Raw genomic sequence first — 25,287 nt, 5'->3', positions numbered from 1 at the left:
TATGAAAAGACACTTCACCGAAGAAAATATTCAGATGGCTAACAAGCACATGAAGAAATGTTCAAAATCCCTAACTCTAAAAGAGATGCAAATTAAAACAACTATGAGATACCATCTCAGCCCAGACAGAATAACAAAATTTAACAGAACAGCAAGCAACAAATGTTGGCCAGGTTGTGGAGAAACTGCAACCCTTATTCACTGTTGGTGGGAGTGTAAAATGGTGCAACCACTGTGAAAGGTGGTATGGTGCTTTCTCAAAAAGTTGCAAATAGAGATACCATTTGACCCAGCAATTCCACTACTGGGAATATACTCCGAAGAGACCATTACTGACATCCAAACAGATAATAAACACCCATGTTTATTGTGGCTTTGTTCACAATAGCAAGGAGTTGGAAACAACCTAAGTGCCTATTAACAAACAAATGGATAGAGAAACTGTTGTATATTCACACAATGGGATACTACGCTGCATTGAAAAACAAGGAACTTGTGCAATATTATTCAAAATGGGTGACTCTGGAGGACACTATGCTGAGTGAAGTATCTCAGCCACAAAAGGACAAATACTGCATGGTGCCACTGTTGTAAAACAGGACTGAGCTTGGGGTTGGGGAGAGACTGAGAAAGATGGGTTCAATAATGTATACTGCATTGAAACCGATAAGGGAGAAAACTGTTTTAAAGGGATATGTGATTAGGTATTTTTGTCCTGACAGGAGTCTAGAGCGAAGGCTGCATGATGGAGTGGACCTGGGGGAGGGTTTGTAAAACAATGAAAGAATTTTTCTTTTACTTTTCCAAGAGGGTAGTGTACTAGGGGGGAGTGTTGGGAGGGAAGAAAAGTGCAACAATGAATGAATGGAAATCCAAAGTCTCTGTAAATTTTTACTGAAATTAATAATAAATTTAAATTTAAAAAGTAAAAAAAAGACTACAAGCTTCAGTACTATGTATAATACTTCAATATAAGTAAAGAAATATTCTCACAGCTGGATCAATAGGCAATATAACGATATACAGAGAGAAGACTGAAGCTATCAAGGGTTTAATTTTAATTGGATCTACAATCAATGCCCATGGAAGCGGTAGTCAGAAAACAAAATTATGTATCACAGTGGAAAGGTCTGCAAAAAATTTCTTCAAATCATCAAAAAGAAGAGGATGTGGAGAGATAGGAAATCTCATACACTGTTGGTAGGATTGTAAAATAACACTTTAGAAATTCGTTTGACACTTCCTCACAAAGCTGAACAGAGAAATGTCATATGACTCAGCCATTTGGCTGTTATGAATATGCCCTGAGAAAATTAGAATTGAGATTCAAAAATAGATTTGTACACTAATGTTCATAGCAGCTTTATTCACCGTAACAAAAACATAGGAACACCCCAAATATACAACCACAATCAAATGGATTGAAAAATTGTGGTGCATTTATATAAATGGAATACTATGCAGCACTCGGGTGCAATGATTTTGAAAATTACTACATAATTGGGGAGGTACTGGAGAGCATTATGCTGAGTGAACTAACTGTCTCACTGTAGAAATAGAAGATAAATAATAAAATATGAGGATCCAAAGGGAGGGATGGGAGCAGAGAGAGGTGAAGATGGGCAGGTGGGAAATCATGAGAGTTGCACAATTTGGTGGATGAAAGGAAGGTTAAGAAAATTAGAAAGATCTGGTAGAGATCTAGAAATACAGAGAATGGTGGGCATAGTTCAATGATGATTAATTTTATAAAACACAATGAACCGAAATGATAGTATGAAATATAAAGTAAATGAAGAATAGTGTGAAATGCAATTTATACAAATGGAATAAGTAAACCAATATAAAATAAAAATCTTTTTTAAAAAGTACAAAATAAAAATGCAATTTTATGGGCCAAAACGGCCCTCACCCAAATGTCGGTATTTTCAATTGCAGGTGAAAGCTGGACAATAAGTAAGAAAGTCTGAAGAATTTATACATTCTATTATTGGTGCTGTTGAAAAATATTAAATATACCACAAACTGCCAGAACAAATAAGTTGAAATATGTGTCACCAGATCGTTCCTTAGAAGTGAGGCTGATAAGCCTTTGTTCATGTACTTTGGATATGTTATTAGCAGGGCCCTAACCCCAGAAAAGAACATTGTTTGGTAATGTAGAAGGTCAGTAAAAACAGGAAAACTCTCAGTTATATTTATTGAAATAATAGCTTTAACATAGTATTGACTGTGAGGATGGTATAACTCTGGTCAGTGTTTTGTTCTGTCATATATAAGTTAGCTTTGCTTTGGAATCACCTCCATGTCCCCTAACAGAAACAAATAACTAAGATGACCATGAATATGAAATTCATGACCCTTCTTAAAAGACAGATGAGTCTAAAATTCTGACATATTTGCCTTGATCTTTCAAAATGAACTATATCCCACTTCTTGCTTTTCATTCCTATCTGTACAACTGTTCTTAAGACACTCCATAGTGGATAAGATTCATTGTTAACTGGTCTTCACCCTCTTACCTGAGCATATTACAGAGGCCACTTGTCCTTCAGGACACAATGATGCCCCCAGAGCAGTTACTGGACAATCTCCCACGTGCTGTTCAGTGCCAGTGCAGTGAAACCTGTGCCTCCAGACCTGACCACTTCCTTTCCCAAAATGTGCTCCTCCTGGAGTGGAAAGAGCAACTCCACATTTAAGCTGCTGGCAAATGACGTGAGCATCTTCCATGTCCCAATGAGAATTACAGAGAGGCCCCCAGGCCCCAAGCATCTTCATCTCTACTCTTCCCTCACAACGGGTCTTGCCATCCGCCAAGCGGATTTCTGTGTATCCTAAAAGGAAACAATGTTTTAGAAAAGAAGACTGTAACTACCTATCCCAGCTCATTCTCAATGTGGGAACAAATAGAAGATGGTCTCTGAATCTCACTTGAACAGATGACGCCAACATCCCTGCTGTGGCTACAAGTGCCATCTAGGCGAGGTGCTACTGGACAGAGGGAGAGATGGGACTCATCACCCGTGCACTGGAATTCTTCAGGCCAGATCTGTCCTTTTCCTTCTCCAAAATGAGCTCCCCCCAAGATTGAGACGGCTGTGCCACATTGTAACTCCCTGCACAGCACATTGGCAGCTTCAAGAGAGAAGTCAGAATCACAGACTGAGCCCCATAAGTCTCCATGTTTCACTTCAACACGACCAGAGCAGGGAATGTCTCTTTTAGCGAATCTGGGTTCCCTGTGGGCTGAAAAACAAAACTTCAGTGAGTTATGTCATGATTCCCAAGTCCTTTATGATGTCCTTTATGATGGAAATGAGGGGGAAAACCCACAGAATTAGAGAGATCAGTGTGCTCCTTGACTTTCCATATTTGTTCTTTTTCTTTATATCTAGAGTTGGACATAAAAAATTTTAGCTCTCCTAACTCTTCATTGAACCAATACAATCAAGAAAATTCTATAACTTTGCTTCCTGAGATTAACAGTCGAGAGTTATAGCACTCATTCTTTCTAATTTTTCACTTACAGTATTCACAACATTAAAAACTCCTGACAATGTATACCCATTGCAATTACCTCTCAGTTCTGCATTTAGTCTTCCATTCACTGCAGTCTGTGTTTTTCTGCCAGATCAAGGTTTTCAGTATATTTAATAGTGATATAATGTTTAATTGAAATATGTATTAGGTACAAAACTAACAAATAAAAGAGTCATAGAATCTGTTTGGAACAAATAAGAGCATACTGTAATCTGAACTGAGTTTTTAGAAACCATTAGGGTATTGGGTTTAGCTTGTAAACAACATGTGAAACAGGACTAAAAGAATACAGTCATGAAATGGTATGGTGCAATGAGCAGTTATAAGTAATTTAGTATGGTGGAATTTAAAACGTAAAGAAAAGATATGTTAAAATAAGGTTAAAGAAATGAGGCCCATACTGTGCTCAGAAAAACTTTTATGCTTAGTTTAAAAGCACAATCACTCAAATAACTAAGAGCTTTTAGATAAAAACAAAAACTTAAATTTGTTACCATGGAGTCAATTCTGACTCATCCTGTAGGACAAAGTAGAACCACATTAAAGGGTTTCTGAGGCTATAATCCTTCACAGAAATCAATTGTAACATTTTTCTCCACAGAGAAGTTGTTTGAGTTAGAATTATCTACCATAATACTTATTGGTCCAGTGGTGAGAGTTTTTGTTTTGTTGGTATTAAGATGTAATCCATTTTGAAGGCAGTCGTCTTTGATCTTTTGGAAGTGCTTCAAGTCTTCTTCACTTTCTGCAAACAGCATTGTGTCATATGCATAATGCAGATTGTTGATGACTTTTCCTCCAATTCTGATGCTACATTCTTCTTCATATAATCAGCTTCTCTAATTATTTGCTCAGCATAAACGTTAAATACAGAAAGGATACAACTTTGATGAACACCACTCCAGATTTTAAACCATGCCGTTTTTTTCTGGACAACTGCTTCTTGGTCTGTGAATAGGTTTTGCAGGAGCACAATTAAGTGCTCTGGGATTCCTATTTTTCTCAATATTAGTCATAAAGTATTAAAATCCACACACACTGTGCCTTTGCACAGTAAGTAAAACACACATAGACATCTTTCTGGTTTTCTCTGCTTTCAACCAAGGTCAATCTGACATCCTTTTATTCTAAGGACTCTTCTGATGAACTACACAGGAATCAAATTGGTGGAGAGAGGTACCAGAGAAGATCAATTTTTTCAGTTTAAATTGTAATTTGTACATGATGTAATTTGTACATGATTGTAATCTGTACATACTGGTCTGTTTCTGGTCTTATTTTGACTGCCGATTTTAAGCTTCTCCAATGTCTTTCTCCACTCATGTAGTCAATTCCTATGTAGTCCATCGGATGAGGCCTATGTTTATAGCTGATTTTATGTTTTAAAATGTATTTGCAGCTAAGAAGTTTTTGATTGTACAAGATTCTATCATTTGATCTCCATTCTCATTTATGTCACCAAGGTAGTATTTTCCAACTACTAGGTTTTCTTCTTTGTTTCCAACTTCTGCATTCCAGTCACCAATTGTTATTAATGCATTTTGCTTGCATGTTTGATCAATTTCAGACTGCAAAACTTGATAGAGATCCTCAATTTTTTTATCTTCAACTTTAAGTGGTTGGGGTGTATATTTAAATAATTGTTGTGCTAATAGGTCTTCTTTGTATCCCCTCATCACAGCATTGTACTTCAAGATATACCTTGAAATGCTCTTTTTGAAGATGAATGTAACACCATCTCTCCTCAGTTTGTTATTCCCTGGAATAATAGATAATATTATTGTCTTCATAAGTTGAATGTATTAATTATGAATCCAGGAAATTTGGAAGTTGTGTAAAGGATATGGAACATATAAAGACCAACCTTCGAGGCATTATTGAGTTTAAATGGACTGGTATTGGCCATTTTTAATCAGACAAGTTTACCATATACATACAGAGTTTTGAGGGAACTGTTTTTCTGACTTAGAGCTGGCACCAGCCAACAACCTCTGTACCCATAATCCAATCCAAAGTTTCCTAAGCCAATGACATCAGAAATGGCTTATGAAATGTATTAAAATTTCAGGTATTTTTTCTAAACTGACTGAGAAATTATTGTGCAGAATAATGCACCAGGAAAAATTACCCAGTGAGAAGCACCTGGGTCTCTGATGGGAAAATGGGCATAGGATACTTTGTCAGCAGAACCTGTCTGTCAGTTAGGCTTATTATCATGGAGCTGGCTCATTTGTAGAGTAGGAAGTTCTCATCATTCCTACCCAGAATATTTAAAGATTACTATAGTAAAACAACTCTGGACACTCCTTGGAAAAATTTGAATTCATTATTGTCAAGTTTGAACTGTCTCAGAGCTAATCCCTCAGTGGATTTTCAGAGATTGTCCATCTTTTCTTTTCTTTTTTTTATGTCCATAATTTTCTTGCAGAGCCTCTGGTGAATTCAAACCACCAGAGATGCACAGCCTTTCTGTTAGGATGGCAACTCCTCTGGACTATACCAACAGAATTATCTGAAAAGAATAGAATGCAGGTGATAGAATAAAATGTAGGTGTAGTTATGTAACAGTTCATAAGTAAGTATATGACTTCACACACTTACATTGACAAACAGGAAAGATCAAAGTTTAACATCCAGTTCAAGAAGTTAAAGGGGAGGGGAAAGCACCAAACTTCAGGAAATCGTAAGTGAAACAATACAAAAAGAAACAAACTTTAATAAATTAGAAAAAAGTAAGATAGCACTAATTTTAAAAAAGTCCAAATTTCCATTCTTTAAAACAAGCTTTAGAAGCTCAATAAATAATCTTTTAAAATAAAGGAAATTGAAAAGCAGAAATAAACATGCACAATAACAAATAAGAGAAATATCATCAATACAAAAACTATGCAAATAGTTATTTTAAGACTCAGCAAGGTCTTTAATACTGGCATGAAATTATAGTTAAGATATTTTACTGAGTAAAGGCTCAATGTTGGATCAGTATCTGGATAGCAAAAGGAGATGATACCGACATGTTAATTTGCTTATCCTTATTTTTATTTGCATCAAATACCTTTTGAATAAACACACATAAATTTCATCCAGATTAAGTTGCCTAAGAGTAGATGAATTGGGACAGTAATGGGGGGATATTTCACACTTTTCATGTATTGAAGTTAAGCCACGTGACTACAATATTTAATCAAGAACTTTTAAAAAACTGATTAGAATTCAAATGCATACATTAAAAGATTGTCTTTGTACAATCATTCCCTCACCTAGGGCACATTTAGGTTGGGAGATGCTTGAGGTGATGTCATTGGTTTGTAAACGTTTTCATTCTATGGCTTGTTCTTTGCACAACTAAGGGTTTTACTCTAACAATGTTTTATCTAAAGTCTTTCATCCTATCACTAAGTTCAATAAATATGTTTCCTTAATGTCGAAAAAATATCACTTTAAAGCTATTATTTGTATAAATATAATTAACGTAAGATACTAAAGATTATCAACAAAACTAGATAACACATAGCTTACTTTTGAACTTTTTAAAGAGTTTAAAAGGGTGAACTATATGCACCTATGTTCAGAAAGAGGGACATTCCTTTACAGTAAGATAGAGGAAGCTCACAGTTTTATGTCCATCTGTCCAATATAATTATTTATAAAATCCTTTTAACAACACACATAAAATAGATATTTCAGTATTTTCTTAAAATTTTAATCCCTTTTTTAAATACCACTTTTTCCCTTTTAAAAGTACTCAGAAGAGTTGTGAGTCAGCAAAAACAAACTCCATTGTCAAAGGTATAAAATTATTTCTAAATTTATCTGAGATCCTCATAGTTAACTTTGTATAGATAGTTTGTGCTTATTTAAAAGTAATCTAACCACTGAGGTTGATTATTCTTGTCCATTTTAAGGCTGCTATTAGAAAGTGGCCTCTTTAGTACTAAATTTCCTTAGTAGACTTCATTGAAAGTCATACCTGAGCAGGTAATTTTTGCTACTTCATAGTGTTCACAGGTAAGTCCTCCCCACTGCCAGTTTTTGCATTCCCATAGAGAAGTTTCATTTCCTTCACACTCATTTATGAACATCCATGCATTTGTGGCTTTGAGTTTGGAATAAGCTTTGTAAGTTGTTCTGAGTGCTGATCCACATCCCAGCTGTTTGCAAAGCACATTGGCTTTCTTCAGGTCCCAGTTTCTGTCACACACTTTGCCTAACATTTTCTGAATTGTCACCTCCACTGCCCCAGCACAGCGGCTGCCTCCACCTACAAGCTTCACCTCCAGATCAGATCCATCTACAAAAGAAACATAAAGTTAGGCTGCTTGCTCTTTGCCCTACTGAGACATTAACCTACTTCCTGGCTTTTCTAGAAACAGTAGCAACTGAAATTTGGGTTAGAAATGGATTGCAGCTTCGAGGGTTAATTAAATTGTCACTGAAAAATATGAGTAAACCACTTATTCAAGTTTTTGTTTTGTGCCACTGAGCCAGAACTGGCTCACAGTGGACCCTCCAAGAGGTGTATATATCACATGAGAAGAGACTGCTCATCTTTCTCCCATGGAGCAGATGGTGGCTCTTTGTATTGGCATCCATTGGGCTACCAGAGCTCAGTACCAATAAAAGAAGGATCTATGAATGTTTGTTTTTCTAATCTCCAGGTAGCTTTAGAATTCTAAATGTGGTCCCTAACTGAAGTATAAATCATAAGTCAATCAGATAAAGAACATTTATCTCATTAAAACCCCAACCACTAAACCTGCGTAGTCGTTGAGCCGGTTCTGTGAAGCCAAACATGTTCCAGAGAAGAATTGCTCCATAGGGTTTTCTCGCCTATCATCTTTATGAAAACTGATCACAGGAAGCTTTATCAAACTTTCCCCCTGTGGAGCAGGTGGATGAGGTCAAGCTACCAACATTTAGGCCATCAGCTATTTACTGATTTGACATTTTATCACACCTCGCACCTGTTCCTAATCCTAAAGAACACAGAGCTTTTGCTCTCTGTGTTCATTTTGTTTTATTTTATTTTCACTTACCTGAACATGTCACACCAGCATCTTCATTGTGATGACAATAATGCTTTCCCCAATCTCGATGTCTACAGTTCCAGACAGCAGTTTCATGTCCTTGGCAGGAGACATTATCAAGCCATATGGGTCCAACTCCTTCACTGGCATTAACGCGGCCAGTCCCTGTGAAGACACTTGGGCATCCCAGTTGTCTACATACCACAGCAGCATCACTACTATCCCAGCCATCATCACACACCGTGCCCCATTCTCCTTGAAATTTCACTTCCAATCTTCCTGAACATTTATTGGGTCCATCTGCCAGTGTCAAATTCAGATCTGCTCCCTCTGCATCAGAGACACAGAAAAAGCCCATGATAAGGAATCAAGAAGAAAAGAACAATAAATCCCCAGAATTTAGATGAGGGGAAAAAAGAAGGAAAACAGAGAAAACAATGGTATATCTGCATCTTTCAAAAATTTAAAGATGGAGTAGAGTAGAAAGTCAGGAAGACAGCATATGCCCAGGAATAGTTTCTACAGAGAGAATCGGGGGCTGAACTTGACGTGACAACAACAAAACAAATTAACTTGGGAGAGGGTGGAGAGCATTATGTGAAGTGAAATAACACAGTCTCATAAGGACAAATACTGTATAAAACTATTATTGTAGAATGTGTATGAAGATCCAAGAGGGAAGAGGGAAGCAGACGGGTGAGGATGAGGGGGTTAACATACGGTCACACAATTTGATGGTGGACGTAGCGATGGGTAAAGATCTGGTGTGAAGAACAATGTATACAAACTTTGTAAGTAAACTAGTATGAAATAAATTTTTAAAAAATAATTTAATGAAGCCATTACTCTTGAGGTGCTTCTGACCCATGATGACCTCATGAACTTCAGAGTAGACCTGTGGGGTTTTTAATGCTTTTCAGAAGCATTCCAAAAGCCAATATTTGCTTTAGTTGGCAATATCTTTAAAGTCCACATCACCAGGTATCATCACACAGAATTTTTAAAAATTCTACTTGACATTTTATCTAGAAATGTGCTTATTTGACTACTACCAAGTCTTTATTGAAATGATTTACTTTTTCTTGTTAAAGTATACTTGGCTATCTTTAGGTGCTGCCCATACACATATGTTTGCCTCAAACATCATTACTTGTTTTGTCCATGTCTGTTGTTGTTGTTGTAATGTGCCATCAAGTCAGCGACAACTCATTGTGACCTTATGATCAATGGCTCTGAACCATGGCTTGTCCTGAGCCTACTGCACACTTGTGTTACCTGTTTATACAACCTGGTTTATGTGTAGGGAGGTCTAGAGAGGTCCCTAAATAGAGGAATGAAGTTAGTTGTAGAACAGGGTTCGGGTCTTTTGTTCATGGGGTTGCTATGAGTTGTATTTGAGTTGATGGCACTTAACACCACTAAGTGAGACTAGAATTGTAATATTTTGGAGGAAAATTCTTCTAAATTGTACACCACTCTTCCATCAATCTGCTATACTGAAGTAATCTGGGTTTGCTGTGATGCTGAACCTTGTGTCATTGGGGTGTCAAACATCATAATGGTTGTCCAAGGTGGACAGTGTTTGCTGGAGCTCTCAGTTTAAGACAGGTTTGGAAGCAGGAGTGACATCCACTTCCTAAACCGTATGCTGATGGAAACTCTATGAACCTGGGGAAATGACGATAGTTATAGAAAGGCTTCAGGTCTTTTATTCATAGAGTCGCTATGAGTCACACTCGACTCAACGGCAATTATCATCATCATCAACAACAACAACAAGAACTCTAGTAGCCTAGTGGTATGAAACTTCACTGCAATCCCGAAGATATGGAGTTTGGATCCATCCCCCACCATGCAATTAACTGCCTCTGAAAATCTGCCAGAAGGTCAGCTATTATGTTAACATAAAAGTGGTGGTGACTTGCTAGTGGTTTGAATCTACCAGCCAATACGTTATGCTACACTCATTGCTATCAAATTGGAACTGACTCATAGCTGACTTCAGCTAGCTGTCAGAGGCTATAAATTGTGAGAGGAGTCCATCTTTCTTTCTTGAATTTAAGTTGCCAGAGAAGAGTGGCCTTTGGCTGGCAAGTATAACTCCTTGTAAACTATGCCACCAGTACTCCCTTAGAAAAACATTTCCATTTCCAAAATATTCCATTAGCAAAATTTCTTAGCTTTTTAAGTAAGCACACAAACAAAACCCAACTAATTTCTTCTCTAAACACTTCCTTCTTACCTTTATATTGGATCTTAATTTCACTGTCCATTCACCCTCTATCTATTTAAGCTAGGAAGCTCCCATGATCTAGTCCTGCTCTCTGGTGTTTGGGAATCCACCTGCTCCTCCTTGGGAGAAAGGCAAAATGGAAATCCCCTGGCATTTACTGCTTCCCAAAATCAGCTGGAGTTGGCTCAGAATAGAAATTAATGCATTTTAGTGTTTAGTTTATCCTAGTTTAAGTTAAGACACTCTGGTGGCCTAGTGCTATGACAATGCACTGTAATCCCAAGGGCATGTGGTTCAAATCCACCAGCTGTTCCAAGGGAGAAAGATGGGTAATTTCCTTCCGTGTGATTAGCTGCCTCTGAAATTTGGCCTGAGGATCAGTTTCGACTCCATGGTACTCAACAACAACAAGTTTCAATTAAGATTAAAACTCCACAGTTTATCACCAGAACTGTAACCTGAAATGAGATGATTATGAGGTGACAAAGTTTCTAAACGTTTGAATTTTATTCTCTCTTGGACTAGTACTTACCTAAGCAAACCACACCAACATCCTCAGCGTGATCACAGTTATGCTTGCCCCATCCTTGGTGTCTGCAGTTCCAAAGAGCTGACTCATTTCCATGGCACACAAGATCATCAAACCAGATCGGTCCAGAGCCTTCTCCAAAAGTAGCTGAACTAAAGACACTGACGGCACTTCCACAGTCAAGTTGTTTACAAACCACAGAAGCATGCTCAATGTTGAAGCCATCATCACAAACAGTTCCCCACTGTCCTTGGAATTTAACCTCTACTCTTCCTGAACACCGGTTTTGTGTATTCATCAGCCTCATTTGCAAGTTGGATCCATCTAGAATAAGTTCAGAAATTATACTAATTCAGGTATGATTTTAGAAATCAAGATTCCTTTGGACACTTGGGACTTGATGTCCTCAAAAAGTTTACTAACTTTGGTTAATGTCCAGCCCCTCATAATGGAAATAAATTAACAATCAGGACTTCCACTTTTGTCTACTTACCAAGGAAAAATTCTTGTAAACTTAACTTTCTATATTGTTTTGTTTAGTTCTGTTACCAGGACAAAATAAAATGTTCTTGTGTAGAAATAGATAATTTTTTTATTTATGTCTTTTAGAAACTAGGTTAGAGAAAATTATCCCATACAAAAAAGTAATAAAAATCACAAGCTAGTAATTTTTTGAATATTTAAAGTATTTATTTTAATTTTCTTGATTACAAACAGCACTAAGCAACAAGGTCTACTTGCCTGAAGTTGAATAAGGAAATAGGAAGAAAACAAAGATAAAAATCCAAAGCAGCTCTGATGCGAGTCTGTAGTATGCTAACCAAAAAATGCACAAACGTGTAATATTTTGAAAAAGGATTCTTGTGATGTGCAAAATTCTCAGATTGAATAAAAAAGCATGAAACAAATTTTCTCTATATACTATCTCTTCCATGAAGGCTAAATAAGTTGAGGAAAGGAGAGTTGTTTTTTTTTTTTTTAAATGATATTTTGGACACCTGAAAAGTAAAACCTGTATGTTGTTGTTGTTAGGTTCCGCCAAGTCGTAGGTGACTCATAGCGACACTATGAACAAAAGACCTGCACACTTGTATAACTTTTCATCGTTTCTCCATGTTCATAGAGTTTCTGGAGGCAAGCTATTTCGGAAGTGTATGCCACTTCTGTTTCCAAGCTTGTTTTAATCACAGAGCTCCACCAAACACTGTCCACCATGTGTAATCATTATCAAATTTGACACATCAGGGCCACAGTGTTTAGCATCACAGCAACCACATGTAGTTGAACAAAAAATTATTTTGCTGTAAGGGATCTAAAATAAAAAAAAAAAAAGAATCTCCACTTAGGAGAGTAGATTATGGACTAAGTATAATGACTCACAATAAAAAGACCTATCAGCTGTTCTAACTATATAACACATACTACCTATTTTAATCTTGACAATAACTCTAAATATTATGTATTATTTTCAATATCTCCACTTATGAATAATGGAGCTGAGATTAAGAAATTTATATAAAGTCAAATTACAGGAAAAAGATTAACAGCTGAGTCAATACTATTGACTATTATGCTATATTGGATCAGAGCATATGATATATATTAATAAAAGGTCAGGTGAGCTCTGGTGGTCTAGTGGCAAGAAGCTTCACTGCAATCCCAGAGGTGTGCGGTTCATATCCACCAGATGCTTTGCTGGAGAAGGAGGAACAATCTCCTCCTGTACCAGTCAGATCTGATTTGACGGTACACACACACACAAAATAATAAAACTAAAAAAGCAAAACAAAAAAACCCCACAAAATAAAAGGTCACCAAATGATGTAGAAACTCAGATTAAGAATCAGTCAGAGTGGATAATCTCAGAAATGTAGACTTCACAACTTCACAAAACTAGTAAGTCCTTGAATGAAAATAAGTTTCTTTTATTATACTCTTGTTGAAACACTAGTTATACAATTTTCAGGAAGCAAGTTTGATTAACTCTATTCTTAGGCTTTAATAAAAATGAAAACAAGAGCTATGAGTGCAATTCTACTGATGTTAACTAAACAGTCACATTGCTATATAGCAATAAGTGTTATAAGAATCTTGTAATATCTGTTTTAATTTTTGCATAAAAAATCTATACCAAAACCTACTAAAAGGTATCATCTCACCCCAGTAAGAATAGCAAAATTTAACAGAAGAGCAAACATCAAATGCAGGTGAGGTTGTGGAGAAACTGGAACCCTTATTCATTGTTGGTGAGAGTGTAAAATGGTGCAACCACTGTGGAAGCCAGTGTGGCGATTTCTCAAAAAGTTGCAAATAGAAAATACCATTTGACCCAGCAATTCTACTAGTGGGAATTTATCCTAAAGAAACCATTACTGCCACCCAAGTAGATATATGCACACCCATGTTTATTGCAGCTTTGTTACCAATAGCAAAGAGCTGGAAACAAACAAGTGCCCAACAACAAACAAATGAATAGAGAAGCTGTTGTATATTCACACAATGGAATACTATGCAGCATTGAAAAGCAAGGAACTCATGAAATATTATGCAAAATGGATGACCCTGGAGGACATTTTGCTGAGTGAAATATTTGTCACAAAAGACAAATACTGCATAGGGTCACTATTGTAAAACAGAGCTGACATCAGATTTGAGGGAAGACAGAAAAGGAGGGGAGGAATGATGTATATTGCATTGAAACAGATGAGGGAGAGAACTGAATATGAGGGACATATGAATGGATATTCTTGTCATTACAGAAGTCCAGGGTGAAGGCTGCATAGTGGAGTGGACTTGGTGGGGGAGGGATTGCATAAAAATGAAAAAGAGTTTTTCTTTTTCCTTTCAAGGAGAAGAGTGAATTGGGGAGGAACGGATGGGTAGGAAGGAAAGTGCAACAATGAAAGACTGGAAACCTTAAGTCTCTGTAAACTTTCGTGAAAATTATTTTTTTTTAAAAAAACTATACTAAAAACTATTATTAATATTTTGGTATATATGTCTCCCACAAGAATAATAGGCAAGGAGAAGGAAACAAAAAGGGAAATGAACAAAGAGGAAGAGGAGGAAAAGAAGAAGAAGTTGGAGGAGAAATCGAGAAATCGAAGGAGAAAGATGAGAAGGAGGAAGAGGTGAACATGCTTTCTGAGCCATTAATATCATGAGAAGCAAGAAACAATGCCAAGACTAGCATTTTCAGTATGTGTTACGTATCAGCCAGTGTTCCGCTAACTTTATATACATATTCTATCATTGAATGTTCAGAATATAAAGTTTAGGGTTATTCAATAACTTCAAAACCAGAGTGACTATATTATAATTTGATGTAGCATCTCTTGGGTAGTAATGGTTGTTGTTTTGATTACACTTCAATATCTGGGATGAAATCAGGCTTTTATGTATTGTCATATGAGAAAAGTGGTTTCCAGACAGAACTTTGGAGGTATAAGTCTTTGTAAAATCCAGAGAAATAAGCAAAAGATGAATGGTGTGGTCAGAATTATTCATAGGTTTATAAATATTTTCTTGGGATTGGTAATCGGAAAGATATATTATTTTCTGGATTATTATGAGATCAACTTACAATAAAACTTATATGAAGTGTGAATTAAAACCACTATTTAGTTAAAAAGAATATAACTGGATGTTTGAAATAGTGATTTTAATTTATAAAGCATTCTTCCCCATGAAAGCAAAGATATTAGTCTTAGGCATATTTTGTTTCTTGATTCAGTAAATTCACAATGGATAATAAAAAGTTGTGATTTATGGTTCAGTGCATGAAAGCAGCATGTCATTAGAAAAGGCGACAATCTAGCTTAGATTTTGAAATAGTTTTAGCTATGAAGAAGAAGCAACATTAAAACAGACGAGTACACCTATGTTCATAGCAGTTTTATTCACCATAGCAAGAGCATGGAAACAGCACAAGTGTCCATCCACAATGGGCTGGACTGAAAAATTATGGTACATTCACACAATGAAATATATGCAGTACACAGGAGCAACGATTTTGTAAATTACTACCTAACTTGGGAGGGACTGGAGAGAGTATAATGCCAAGTGAACTAATTCAGTCAGTCCCATAAGGACAGATACTGTAAAAGACCGTTATTGTGGAATGTATATGAGGATCCATGGGGAAAATAGGGAGCAGAGGGGTGAGGATGGCTTGGGGGCAGGGCTGTTGATTAATCATAGGGTCACACAATCTGATCGGTGGAGAGAAGGATGGGTAAAGGAAAGGGAAAAGACCCAGTGTGGAAAACAATGCATACAAACTTGGTAAGTAAACTAGTATATAATAATAATTTTATTAAAAATCCAGAAGTACAAAAATTTGCTACTGTTAAGTCTATTCTGACTGATAAGACAGGGTAGAATTTTCCCAAAGGGTTTCTAAGGCTATATATTTATATGGAATCAGATTGATGTAACTTTCTCCCTCATATTAATGCAGGGATTTGAAACAGCAGACCTTAGAGTTAGCCACTGAGCATTTAACTACTTGCCAGCAGGACTCTTTAAGAGGTTATAGGAAGGTTACTAAATACAACATTTCATCTCATGTCTTTATTGATTACAGTGTCCTCAGTGAATTGTCTTTTGGTGTGATTTCTTTCAAATTTCTGATCCCATGGAAGCTGGCACAGGTTTACTACTCTTCTGGCAAAGGATTAGATAATTTTTCACGTGAACTAGATTATTTTAAAAAAATATTCTTTTTTATTTTTTACCACTAACCTGTATTATTATTATTCTTTTTCCATAGACAATTTCATCTAAAGGCTTTGGCATAGTCAAGTCTTACCTGAACAAGTAACTCCAGCGTCCTCTTGGTGAGTACAGTTATGTTTTCCCCATCCATCATGTTTGCAGTCCCAGAGGGCTGACTCATTCCCTCGACAAGAAACATGTTCCATCCAAATGCGTCCTGTACCTGCACTGGAATTGGTCCACCCAACAGCTTTGATAGCATCTGGACATCCTAATTGTCTACAGATCACAGAGACATCATCTATGTCCCAGCCGTTATTGCACACTGTTCCCCATTCCTCCTGGAATTTCACTTCCACTCTCCCAGAACATTTGTTTTCACCATCCGCTAACCGAAGCTCTTTCTCTGTTCCTCCTGCAACAATAAGAGAAAATAACAACTGGTCAGGGTCAGAAAAATACTGCATAATGCCACTGTTATAGAATATGACTGACATGGGGGTTGTGGGGAAACTAAGAAAAGAGGGGATAAATAATGTAGACTGCATTAAAACAGATGAGGGAAGGAACTGTTTAAAAGGAATATAAGATTAGGTTTATTTGCATGACAACAGTCCAGAATAAGAGCTGCATAGCAAAATGGACTTGGGGAGAAGTGGGTAGAGGGAGAAAATTGTGCAACAATGAAAGATTTTTTTTTCCAAAGAGAAAAGTGAACTGTGGAGGGAGGGTAGGGAGGAAAATGCAACAATGAACAAATGGAAATCCAAGTTCTCTGTAAACTTTGATTAAAATCTCAATTAAAAAACTACATACATAAGGTAAGTAGAAAACTAATTTTTTACTTATCTTTCTAAGCCAGATTTTAAAACTAAATCTTGGCGCATTCATGGTACAATAATGAAATGCTGTTTTACAGGCATTATAATATGAATAGCATTATATATTTTGCAGTTAAAACCTAGGAACCTGGTTGTCCTATGATCTGGCTTCCCTTGTTCAAGAATTTTTTATGCATAAAATTTTCCATTTGATCTTATTTAATTGTCCCTAAAATTCTTTCATGTCCAAATAGTTCTGAGAGTACAGCTATTCTGAACTTTATGCTGTTCTTCACAGTGTTATTGCTTCTAATCTTTAGCATAATGTATATTTTTTTTCCTGAGAAGGATTCTTTTATTTTGGAGAGAATCATTCTAACATTTTGTTCATTTGTTCATGTTACATATACATACATGGGTTCTTGATGTGTATGTTTCATATCTGACTTTTTTTTTAAATGCATGAGGCATGTTCCCTACTTTTAAAGTGTTATCCAGCCTTCAGTCTTTCTTTTTTAGAGGTTTGATAACTTAATGGTAAGGAGCTGTGCTGTCGATACAAAGACACATGGTTCAAATCCACCAGCTGCTCCCTAGAAGAAAGATGGACAATCAACTTCTGTGTGATTTACTGCCTCTGCAAACCACTGGAAGGTCAACTATGTATTGATTCCAACTCATCAGCACTTAGTAGAAACAATAACAGCCTTCAGGACAATTATTTGCATTTTTAAAACTTTTTGTCTAAGTGGTCTAAGGCTGCAAGTAAATTTTGCAAAGTACTCACCAAGAGAACTGGTGATGAAACAGACACTGAAAAGCGAGACCACAGCAATTGCAAATGGACTCAAGGGGGTAAGCCATCTTCGAAAGTCTGTGAAAAAAAAGAAAAGGAGTTAATTTCATTTTTCCCAAAAAGAGATTGCAGAGAAAATAATTATTTTTAGATATTTAAGATAAATGAAATAAAAACAAAATATGAAACCCTTCTTTGGAAAAGGCAAGATAAAGAAAATACATACCTAGACTCATGCAGTCTCAAAATAATCATGTTTATAGCAAGTTAAACATAGGAGATTAGAAGAAAGTCAAGAATGGGGGAAATTGTTAAAATAGACTTTAATAAAACCTGAAAAATGGAAAAAAAAATTCAGCATAACTTAGAAGAGGGCAGTTTTCCCTGCAGGTGGGGGACAGTTTTCTAAGATTTCTATAGTCCTTTATCTCTTCAATATCCAACCAACACATCCTACTCCAAGCATATGTTATTTACTCTGAAAAATGTTAAGTTCCACTAGAGAATTATTACACTTTTCACACTACTGTAGTTTCACTAGTGCTTGTTACATTGTCTGCCAAAAAATAGTTGAACAATCATAGTTAATAGAATCAATATAAGTTGATAGATAAAATGATAAGGCTTATTTATATTTTAAAAACTCAAATCATTTGTCATTTCTAGAAATAGCATAAAATCCTTTTAAACACTGTTAATCACTCTCATTCTTCATTACTTTAACCCAACACTGGAGTAAAAATGCTCAAAGGGTTTAATATGTTCAATATAAGTTATGAAGTAGACTTCAACAGTCAAGAGTATTATTCCAAATATCTTCTAAGTAATCAACTTTCAATCAATATTAATTCCTACATGTTTCGGCTTTCATAGACTATTGTCTTCATATTTAAGACAGTTCAGGCAATTTAAGTTTCTTAGTTAATTTCACTCTGACAAATTTCACTAACTAATGCCAACTCTGATGGCTCTCTCACATCTATAACTATGTCATAAATTAAAAACATTGCCATACAACTTAACAGCCACTTCCCATTTGTTGTTCTGACATCAATCACCTTTAAACTATATCAATTGGTAGATAACTATATATTCCACTAAAGGACATGCATAGAATAAATGAGAAGCTTTTACCAGAATATCCAGAGTCTTCAAGTAGTACAATTCTAGGTTTATCCATCCCAAGGTTTTATGACTTCAATGATTCCTAAATCTTGTCTTCCACTCTCCCTAAACGTTCTCCTAAAGAAGATGTCTTAAGAATCCTGAAGTTTCTTTATTCTCCAATAAATGGAAAGACTATATAATGGAGGAGGAGCCAACCAAAATGGGAAGTTAATACAAAAACTGAGGTTTTCTTTAGAATAGGACATGAAATGACCAAAGGAAATGAGAAAATATTTGCCAGAGATTTAAAAACACAAAACAAAACAAAAAACCGAAAACAGGGAGGGGCAGGGAATAGTAACTCACATACTGCTGTTGTTGGGTTAACTATTATTATTTCTAACTCAGTAGATGGTAAAAGAATCATTAATGAAATATGATTTTAGAACGAAATAGCCAATGTCTAGGGAGGAGAACACATAGTAATGAACATGTCTTCAAAGTTCAAGAAGAAAATAAAGGAGAAGATGGTCATATGTGTAAGTTTTGTTTAACATCCTCATAAATTAATACAACTTATTAAATAAGAAATTAAAAATTAAGATGAGAGAAAAATTTTGTCATCTCAGTAGACGTAAATTTTTAATAGGTCATTCAGAAAAAGCATTGGCAAACTAAGAATGGAAGATGTCTTTCTACAATTGGCGATACAAGATAAAACGCATTGCAATCAAATTGGAATTGTCTCATCGTTGACCCTCTGGCAGGTTTTCAAAGGCTGTAATTAATTCATAAGGACTTTTGCAATGAATAAATCATTTACGGTACAAAATTAAATCATTATATCTATAGTTTCATTTCTATCAATAAGCCCATAATATCCAACCACTGGCCCTTCAATTTTCATTATTGTATTTTGATTACATTATTGGTCAATTTCAGAGTGCAAGAGCTGGTAGAATTCTTCAGTTTTCTCACCTATGACTTTCGTTGTTGGTGCACGTATTTGAATGGTAATTGTTTTAGTAGGTTCTTATTTTATACATATGGATATTATCCTATCGCTCATACTATTGTATTTCAATATACATCTTGAATTGGTCATATTTCTTGACATATTTTTAATTTTTTGCATGCAATCATTCATATAGTGTTTCACACATTTACACTATGTTTCGTACTTATACATTATATCTCATACAATTTATCATTTACATTGTATTTCATTAAGTATGTTGTTGCTGTTGTATACCAGAGAATAGGAACAGACCCTCCAGAGGGTTTTCAGAGCCAGTTAATCACACAGGAGGAGACTGCCCATCCTTCTCCCGTGGAACAGCTGGTGGATAGGAACTGAGTTCCTTTGAGATTGTAGCACAGCTTCTTGCCAGTAGGCCACCAGAGCTCCAGCTATTCATAGTTTATATTTTATATAAGTAATCACTATTATTTTTCTTAATTAATTTGAATACAATTAATCACATTCATTGTATTTCATTCATGTATATTATGATTTATACAATTTCTCATTTATATTGTATTTCATACAATCATTTATATGCATTGTATTTCATAGAATTTATTACTACTGGCCTATGCCCTGTCTTTTCAAGTTCTCATTGAATCTTTCCTATTCCCACAACTCACCCCATCAGCCCACAAAACTCTACTATCCTAGTGATTTCTACCTTCTCTCATTTTCTTCCCCCTTTCCCATCTCCCCTCCTCCTTTTGGACTTTTATACACATCTTATTAGTTATCCTTCTACCTTTACAATAATAGTCTTATGCAGGATTTACCCTTATGAAACTGAATTAAGTTCCTCAGCATAGTGCTCTCTCAACTCTCCTAGCATTTTATGAAATCATTGTTCCTCGGTGCTGCATAGTATTCCATTGTGTGAGTGTATCACAATTTCTAAATCCTTTAATTTGCTGATTGGCATTTGTGCTGTTTACATTTTCTTGCTATTGTCAATAACGCTGCTAGGAACATCAATGTACATATCTCCACTTGTGTCTCAGTTATTATTTCTTTGGAGCATATTCTTAGCAGTGGAATATCTGATTTAAAACTAAGCTGCTTTTCAAAGTGGTTGTACCATTTTTCAGTTCCACTAGCAATACATGAGAGTTCAGTCTCTCCAACATTTATTTCTTGCTGTCCTGTTAAACTTTGCTACTGCTACTGGGATGAGTTAGTATCTCATTCTTGTTTTGATTTTCTTCTCTCTGATTGTCAGTGACTTTGAACATTTCTTCATGTGTCTGTTTGCCATCTGAATATCTTCATTTGTGAAGAGACATTTCACATCTTTTTATCCATTTTATTATTGGGTTATCAGGTTTCTTGTGGAGGCCATGTAGTATTCTGTAAACTTTAGTTATGAGACCCTTGTTTGAAATGTCATTCCAAATGTTTCTGTCCCATTGGAAAAGAAAGGCTTTCTTTTCATTCTATTGGGAAAATTTTTTGATGCACAAAGGTATTTAATCCCTCTGATTTTTTGTATAATAATTGTATATCCTACTATCTCACTGAATTGGACTACCAGATCTAACAGTTTTTGATTGAATGGGGTTTTCTATGCGCACTATCATATCACCTGCATATAGCAACAATTTTGCTATCTCTTTGTCAATGTGCATGCCTCTTATTTCCTTCTCTTGTCTTATTGCCTAGCAAGTATTTCCAATACAATATTGAATCGGAATGATGAAAGTGGTCATCTTTGCCTGGTCCTTGTTCACTATGGGAATGCCGTTATTCTCTCTCCACTAAATATAATGTTGACTCTTAATTTTCATTTATGCTTTTTACTATGTTGAGGAACTTCCATTCTATTACTAATTTTTTAGTATTTTAATAAAAAAAATTTTCCCCAAAGCCTTTTCTTTATCACTTGCTGGTATCATATATTTCTTTTTCTTTGCTTTGTTAATGTGATTAAATTTTCTTATGTGAACCATTATTGCTTAGCTGTTATGAACTACACTTAGTCTAATCATGGTGAATTTATATACTGATGGTTTTTTAAAAATATACTGTTGTATTCTATTGGTTAGGATTTTGTTAAGGATGTTTATATCAATGTTCATGAGAGATATTGGTCTATTGTTCTCTTTTTTGGTGATGTCTTAGCCTTGTTTTGGTATTAGAGGTTTGCTTTATTCATAGAATGACTCAGAGTATTCTTTCTTGTTTTATTCTTTAAAATAATTGAAGTAGAATTGGTTATAGTTAAACTTTTAATTCTTGATAGGAATGACCTAACAAGACATTTGGACCTCAATTTTTTTTTAGCAAGTTTTTTATGACCTGCTCAATTTCTTCTTTTGTAATGAGTCTGTTCAGGTGTTCTACTTCTGTCTAGGTCAATTTGGGAACGCCAATTTGGGTGAGGTGAAATTTGTCCATTTCCTCTAGATTTTTAAATTCTTCAGAGAATATACTTACAAACTACCCATTATTAAAATTTAAAGTTCAGCTGGCTTTGTTGTGATACAACCTCTTACAAGACATTTAAAGTTAATTGTATCTTCTTTCTCTTTTCTTTTAAGTTTACCAATAGTTTACTATTTTACGGACCCTTTCAGAAAACAAGTTCCAGGTCTTATTGACGGTTTCAATTGTTCTCTTGTTTTCTATTCCAGTGATTTGAATCTTTGTCCTTATAATTTCCTTTGTTTTAGAGGTGGTGGTATTAACTTGTTCTTTTTCAACTTCAAAGAAGTGTTGAGTTAAACTTTATTTTTCTCCTTTCTTCATTTTTTATGCGTTTGTCTATTGCTATGGACTGTACACTAGGGATTGTATGCTGCTTTAGCTGAATTGCAGAGTTTTTGATATGTTGCTTTTTCATTTTTATAAGTTTTTAAAAAATTTTTTATTCTAGTTTTATTTCTTCTGAAACCCAATAGTGTAAAAGCAGGTATTACTTAGCTCCCACTTGAGTGTTTTTTATCCTTTATCATCTTGTTAATTTCTAGTTGTATGGCATTGTGGTGTGAGGAGATATTTTGTATTATTTCAATGTTTTTAAATTTGTTGAGATTTGCTTTGTGACCTTATGTATGATCAATTCTGCAGAATGTACCATATGCACTTCAGAAGAAAGTAAACTGAGTTTCAGTTGCGTGAAGTATCCTGAATAAGTCTATGTGGTTGAGTTCGCTAATTGTATTATTTTGTTCTTCTGCATCTTTGCGCACTTTATTTTGAGATGACCTGTCCTTTGGTGGGAGTAGTATGTTAAAGTCTCCTACTATTGTGGTGCTATGTATTTTTATTTTGCTTTTCGTTCAAGTCTGTTAACCATTGTTTTATGTAATTTGCAGGTGAATTATTTGGTGCATTGATGTTAACATTTGGTACATAGATATTAACCAAGGTTAAATCTTGATCTATTTTGTATTTAATCAACATATAGTAGCTATCCTAATACTCTTTTCCTCCTGAATTCTATTTTATCAGAGATTAGTATTGCTATTGTCACTTTCATATAGATACCATTTGGCTGGTATATTTTTTCCACCTGTCGAATTTCAGTCTGTTTCCCCCCCCCCATCTCTTAGATATGCCTCTTGTAGGCAACATATTGGGGGGCTTGTTTTTTTTAATACATTCTGTTACATTTTCAATCTTATTTAATTTGTGTGTTTAAGCTTTTCTCATTAGGTGAGATTGTTGCCAGACCAGGTTTCATCACTGCCATTTTGTTGCATTCCTTTTTCTTTTGTTGCTAGTTGCTATGGTCCACTCACTTTCCCTTGGTATCTCTGTGTAAAGGAGTTCCCTCCATATGTCTTACAGAGCTTTTTTGGTTTTTACAAGTTTCCGTTTTTCTGCAAATTACCTAATTCTTCTTTCATATTTGATGGATAATTTTGCTGCATATAGGATCCCAAAACGACTGGAACAACACATCAGCAGAGAACTGCCAGAAGTCCAGGTTGGCTTTAGAAGGGGTCATGGTACTAGGAATATTGTAGCTAATGTTAGATTGATCTTAGCTGAAAGCAGGAATACCAGAGGAATGTTTATCTATGTTTCATTGATTATGCAAAGGCGTTTGACTGTGTGGATCATAACAAAGTGTGGCTGACTCTCAGAAGAATGGGAATCCCAGAACTCTTGATCATGCTAATGCGTAACCTCTAAGAGGCAGTCGTCAGAACAGAGCAAGGAAACACTGCATGGTTCAAAATTGGGAAGGGCGTACGCTAGGGATGTGTCCTGTCTCCATAACTTTTCAACCTGTATGCAGAACAGATTATGAGGAAGGCTGGGCTCTATGAGAAGTGTGGTGTCAGGATTGGTGGAAGATTCATCAACAATCTGCATTATGCAGATGACACACCCTGCTTGCTGAAACCTGCTGCAGAGGGTCAAGGACTGCAGCCTCCAATATGGATTGAGGCTCAATGGCAAGAAGACAAAGATTCTCACCACTGGACGAATTGCCAACATCAGGATGGATAGTGAAGAGATTGAGATTGTTCACAGCTTTACTTTGCTTGGCTCCACAGTCAACACTCTTGGCACCGGTAGCCAGGAAATTAAAAGGCACATTGCTATGGGAAAGTCTGCTGTTAGGGACCTCTCCAAAGTGCTGAAGAGCAATGGTGTCTCTTTGGAGACTAAGGTGCATCTGTTACAGGCCATGGTCTTCGCTATCACTTGTTATGCATTAAAGAGTTGGACAGTGACTAAGGAGGATAGAAGGAGAATTGATGCGTTCGAGCTGTGGTGCTGTGGAAGAGTATTGAGAATACCATGGACTGCTAGGAAAACAAACAGATTCACCCTGGAAAGGGTTAAACCAGCTGGCTCCTTGGAGGCAAGGATTCTGAGGCTCCGTCTGACATACTTTGGACATGTTGTGAGGAGGGACCAGTCCTTGGAGAGGGACATCAGGCTTGGTAGGGTGGAGGGACAGCACAGGAGGGGAAGACCCTCTATGAGGTGGATTGATTCAGTGACTGGGGTAATCAGGATGGGTGTGTCAGAGACAGTGCGATTTGCACAGGATAGAGCAGAGTTTAGGGCTGTTGTACATAGTGTCTCTATGAGTCGTAAGCAACTCAACGGCCCATAACAACAACAAAGGATCTTCAATTGACAAATGTTTTCTTTCAGCTTTCTGCATATATATCACATTTTCTTCTTACTTGTATGGTTTCTGTTAATAAGACAAAGCTACTCCTTTGTAACGTAACTCTTTGGTTTTCTGGGGCTGCTTTAAGGATTCTATTCTTAGATTTGGTTTTGGAAATTCTGATATGTCTTAATGTTATTCTTTTGGAATCTAGTCTGTTCGGCATTTGCTGAGATTCTTGAAGATGGATTTCTTCATTTTTCATGACACCTGGGAAGTTTTTTTCCAGTACCTCTTCCACAATTTTTTCAGTGCTTTCCCCTCACCTTCTTTCTATTCCAATCGTGTTTATTGTTCCATTTTATGTTATTCCACATGATTCTACTGTTTTCCTCATTTTTTAAATCTTCTCTATTT

At 35.9% G+C, this 25,287-nt stretch overlaps 1 protein-coding gene across 1 annotated transcript in view; it reads right to left on the bottom strand.

Moving 5' to 3' along the window:
- Positions 1 to 25,287, bottom strand: part of LOC102863260 — a 475,179-nt gene that overhangs the window by 416,136 nt on the left and 33,756 nt on the right. Inside the window, exons 2-7 of the mRNA XM_006891348.1 lie at positions 17,657 to 17,743; positions 16,143 to 16,463; positions 11,336 to 11,656; positions 8,576 to 8,900; positions 2,935 to 3,233; positions 2,523 to 2,837 (exon numbers count right to left, since the gene is read on the bottom strand). Coding sequence (XP_006891410.1) covers positions 2,523 to 2,837; positions 2,935 to 3,233; positions 8,576 to 8,900; positions 11,336 to 11,656; positions 16,143 to 16,463; positions 17,657 to 17,743 — 1,668 coding nt within the window. The remainder of the gene's footprint in view (positions 1 to 2,522; positions 2,838 to 2,934; positions 3,234 to 8,575; positions 8,901 to 11,335; positions 11,657 to 16,142; positions 16,464 to 17,656; positions 17,744 to 25,287) is intronic.

Source organism: Elephantulus edwardii, unplaced genomic scaffold (genome assembly GCF_000299155.1).
Source record: "Elephantulus edwardii isolate Elephantulus edwardi_28Jun2011 unplaced genomic scaffold, EleEdw1.0 scaffold00096, whole genome shotgun sequence".
NCBI classification, from domain to species: domain Eukaryota; kingdom Metazoa; phylum Chordata; class Mammalia; order Macroscelidea; family Macroscelididae; genus Elephantulus; species Elephantulus edwardii.
This window is presented reverse-complemented; position numbering and strand designations above follow the sequence as displayed.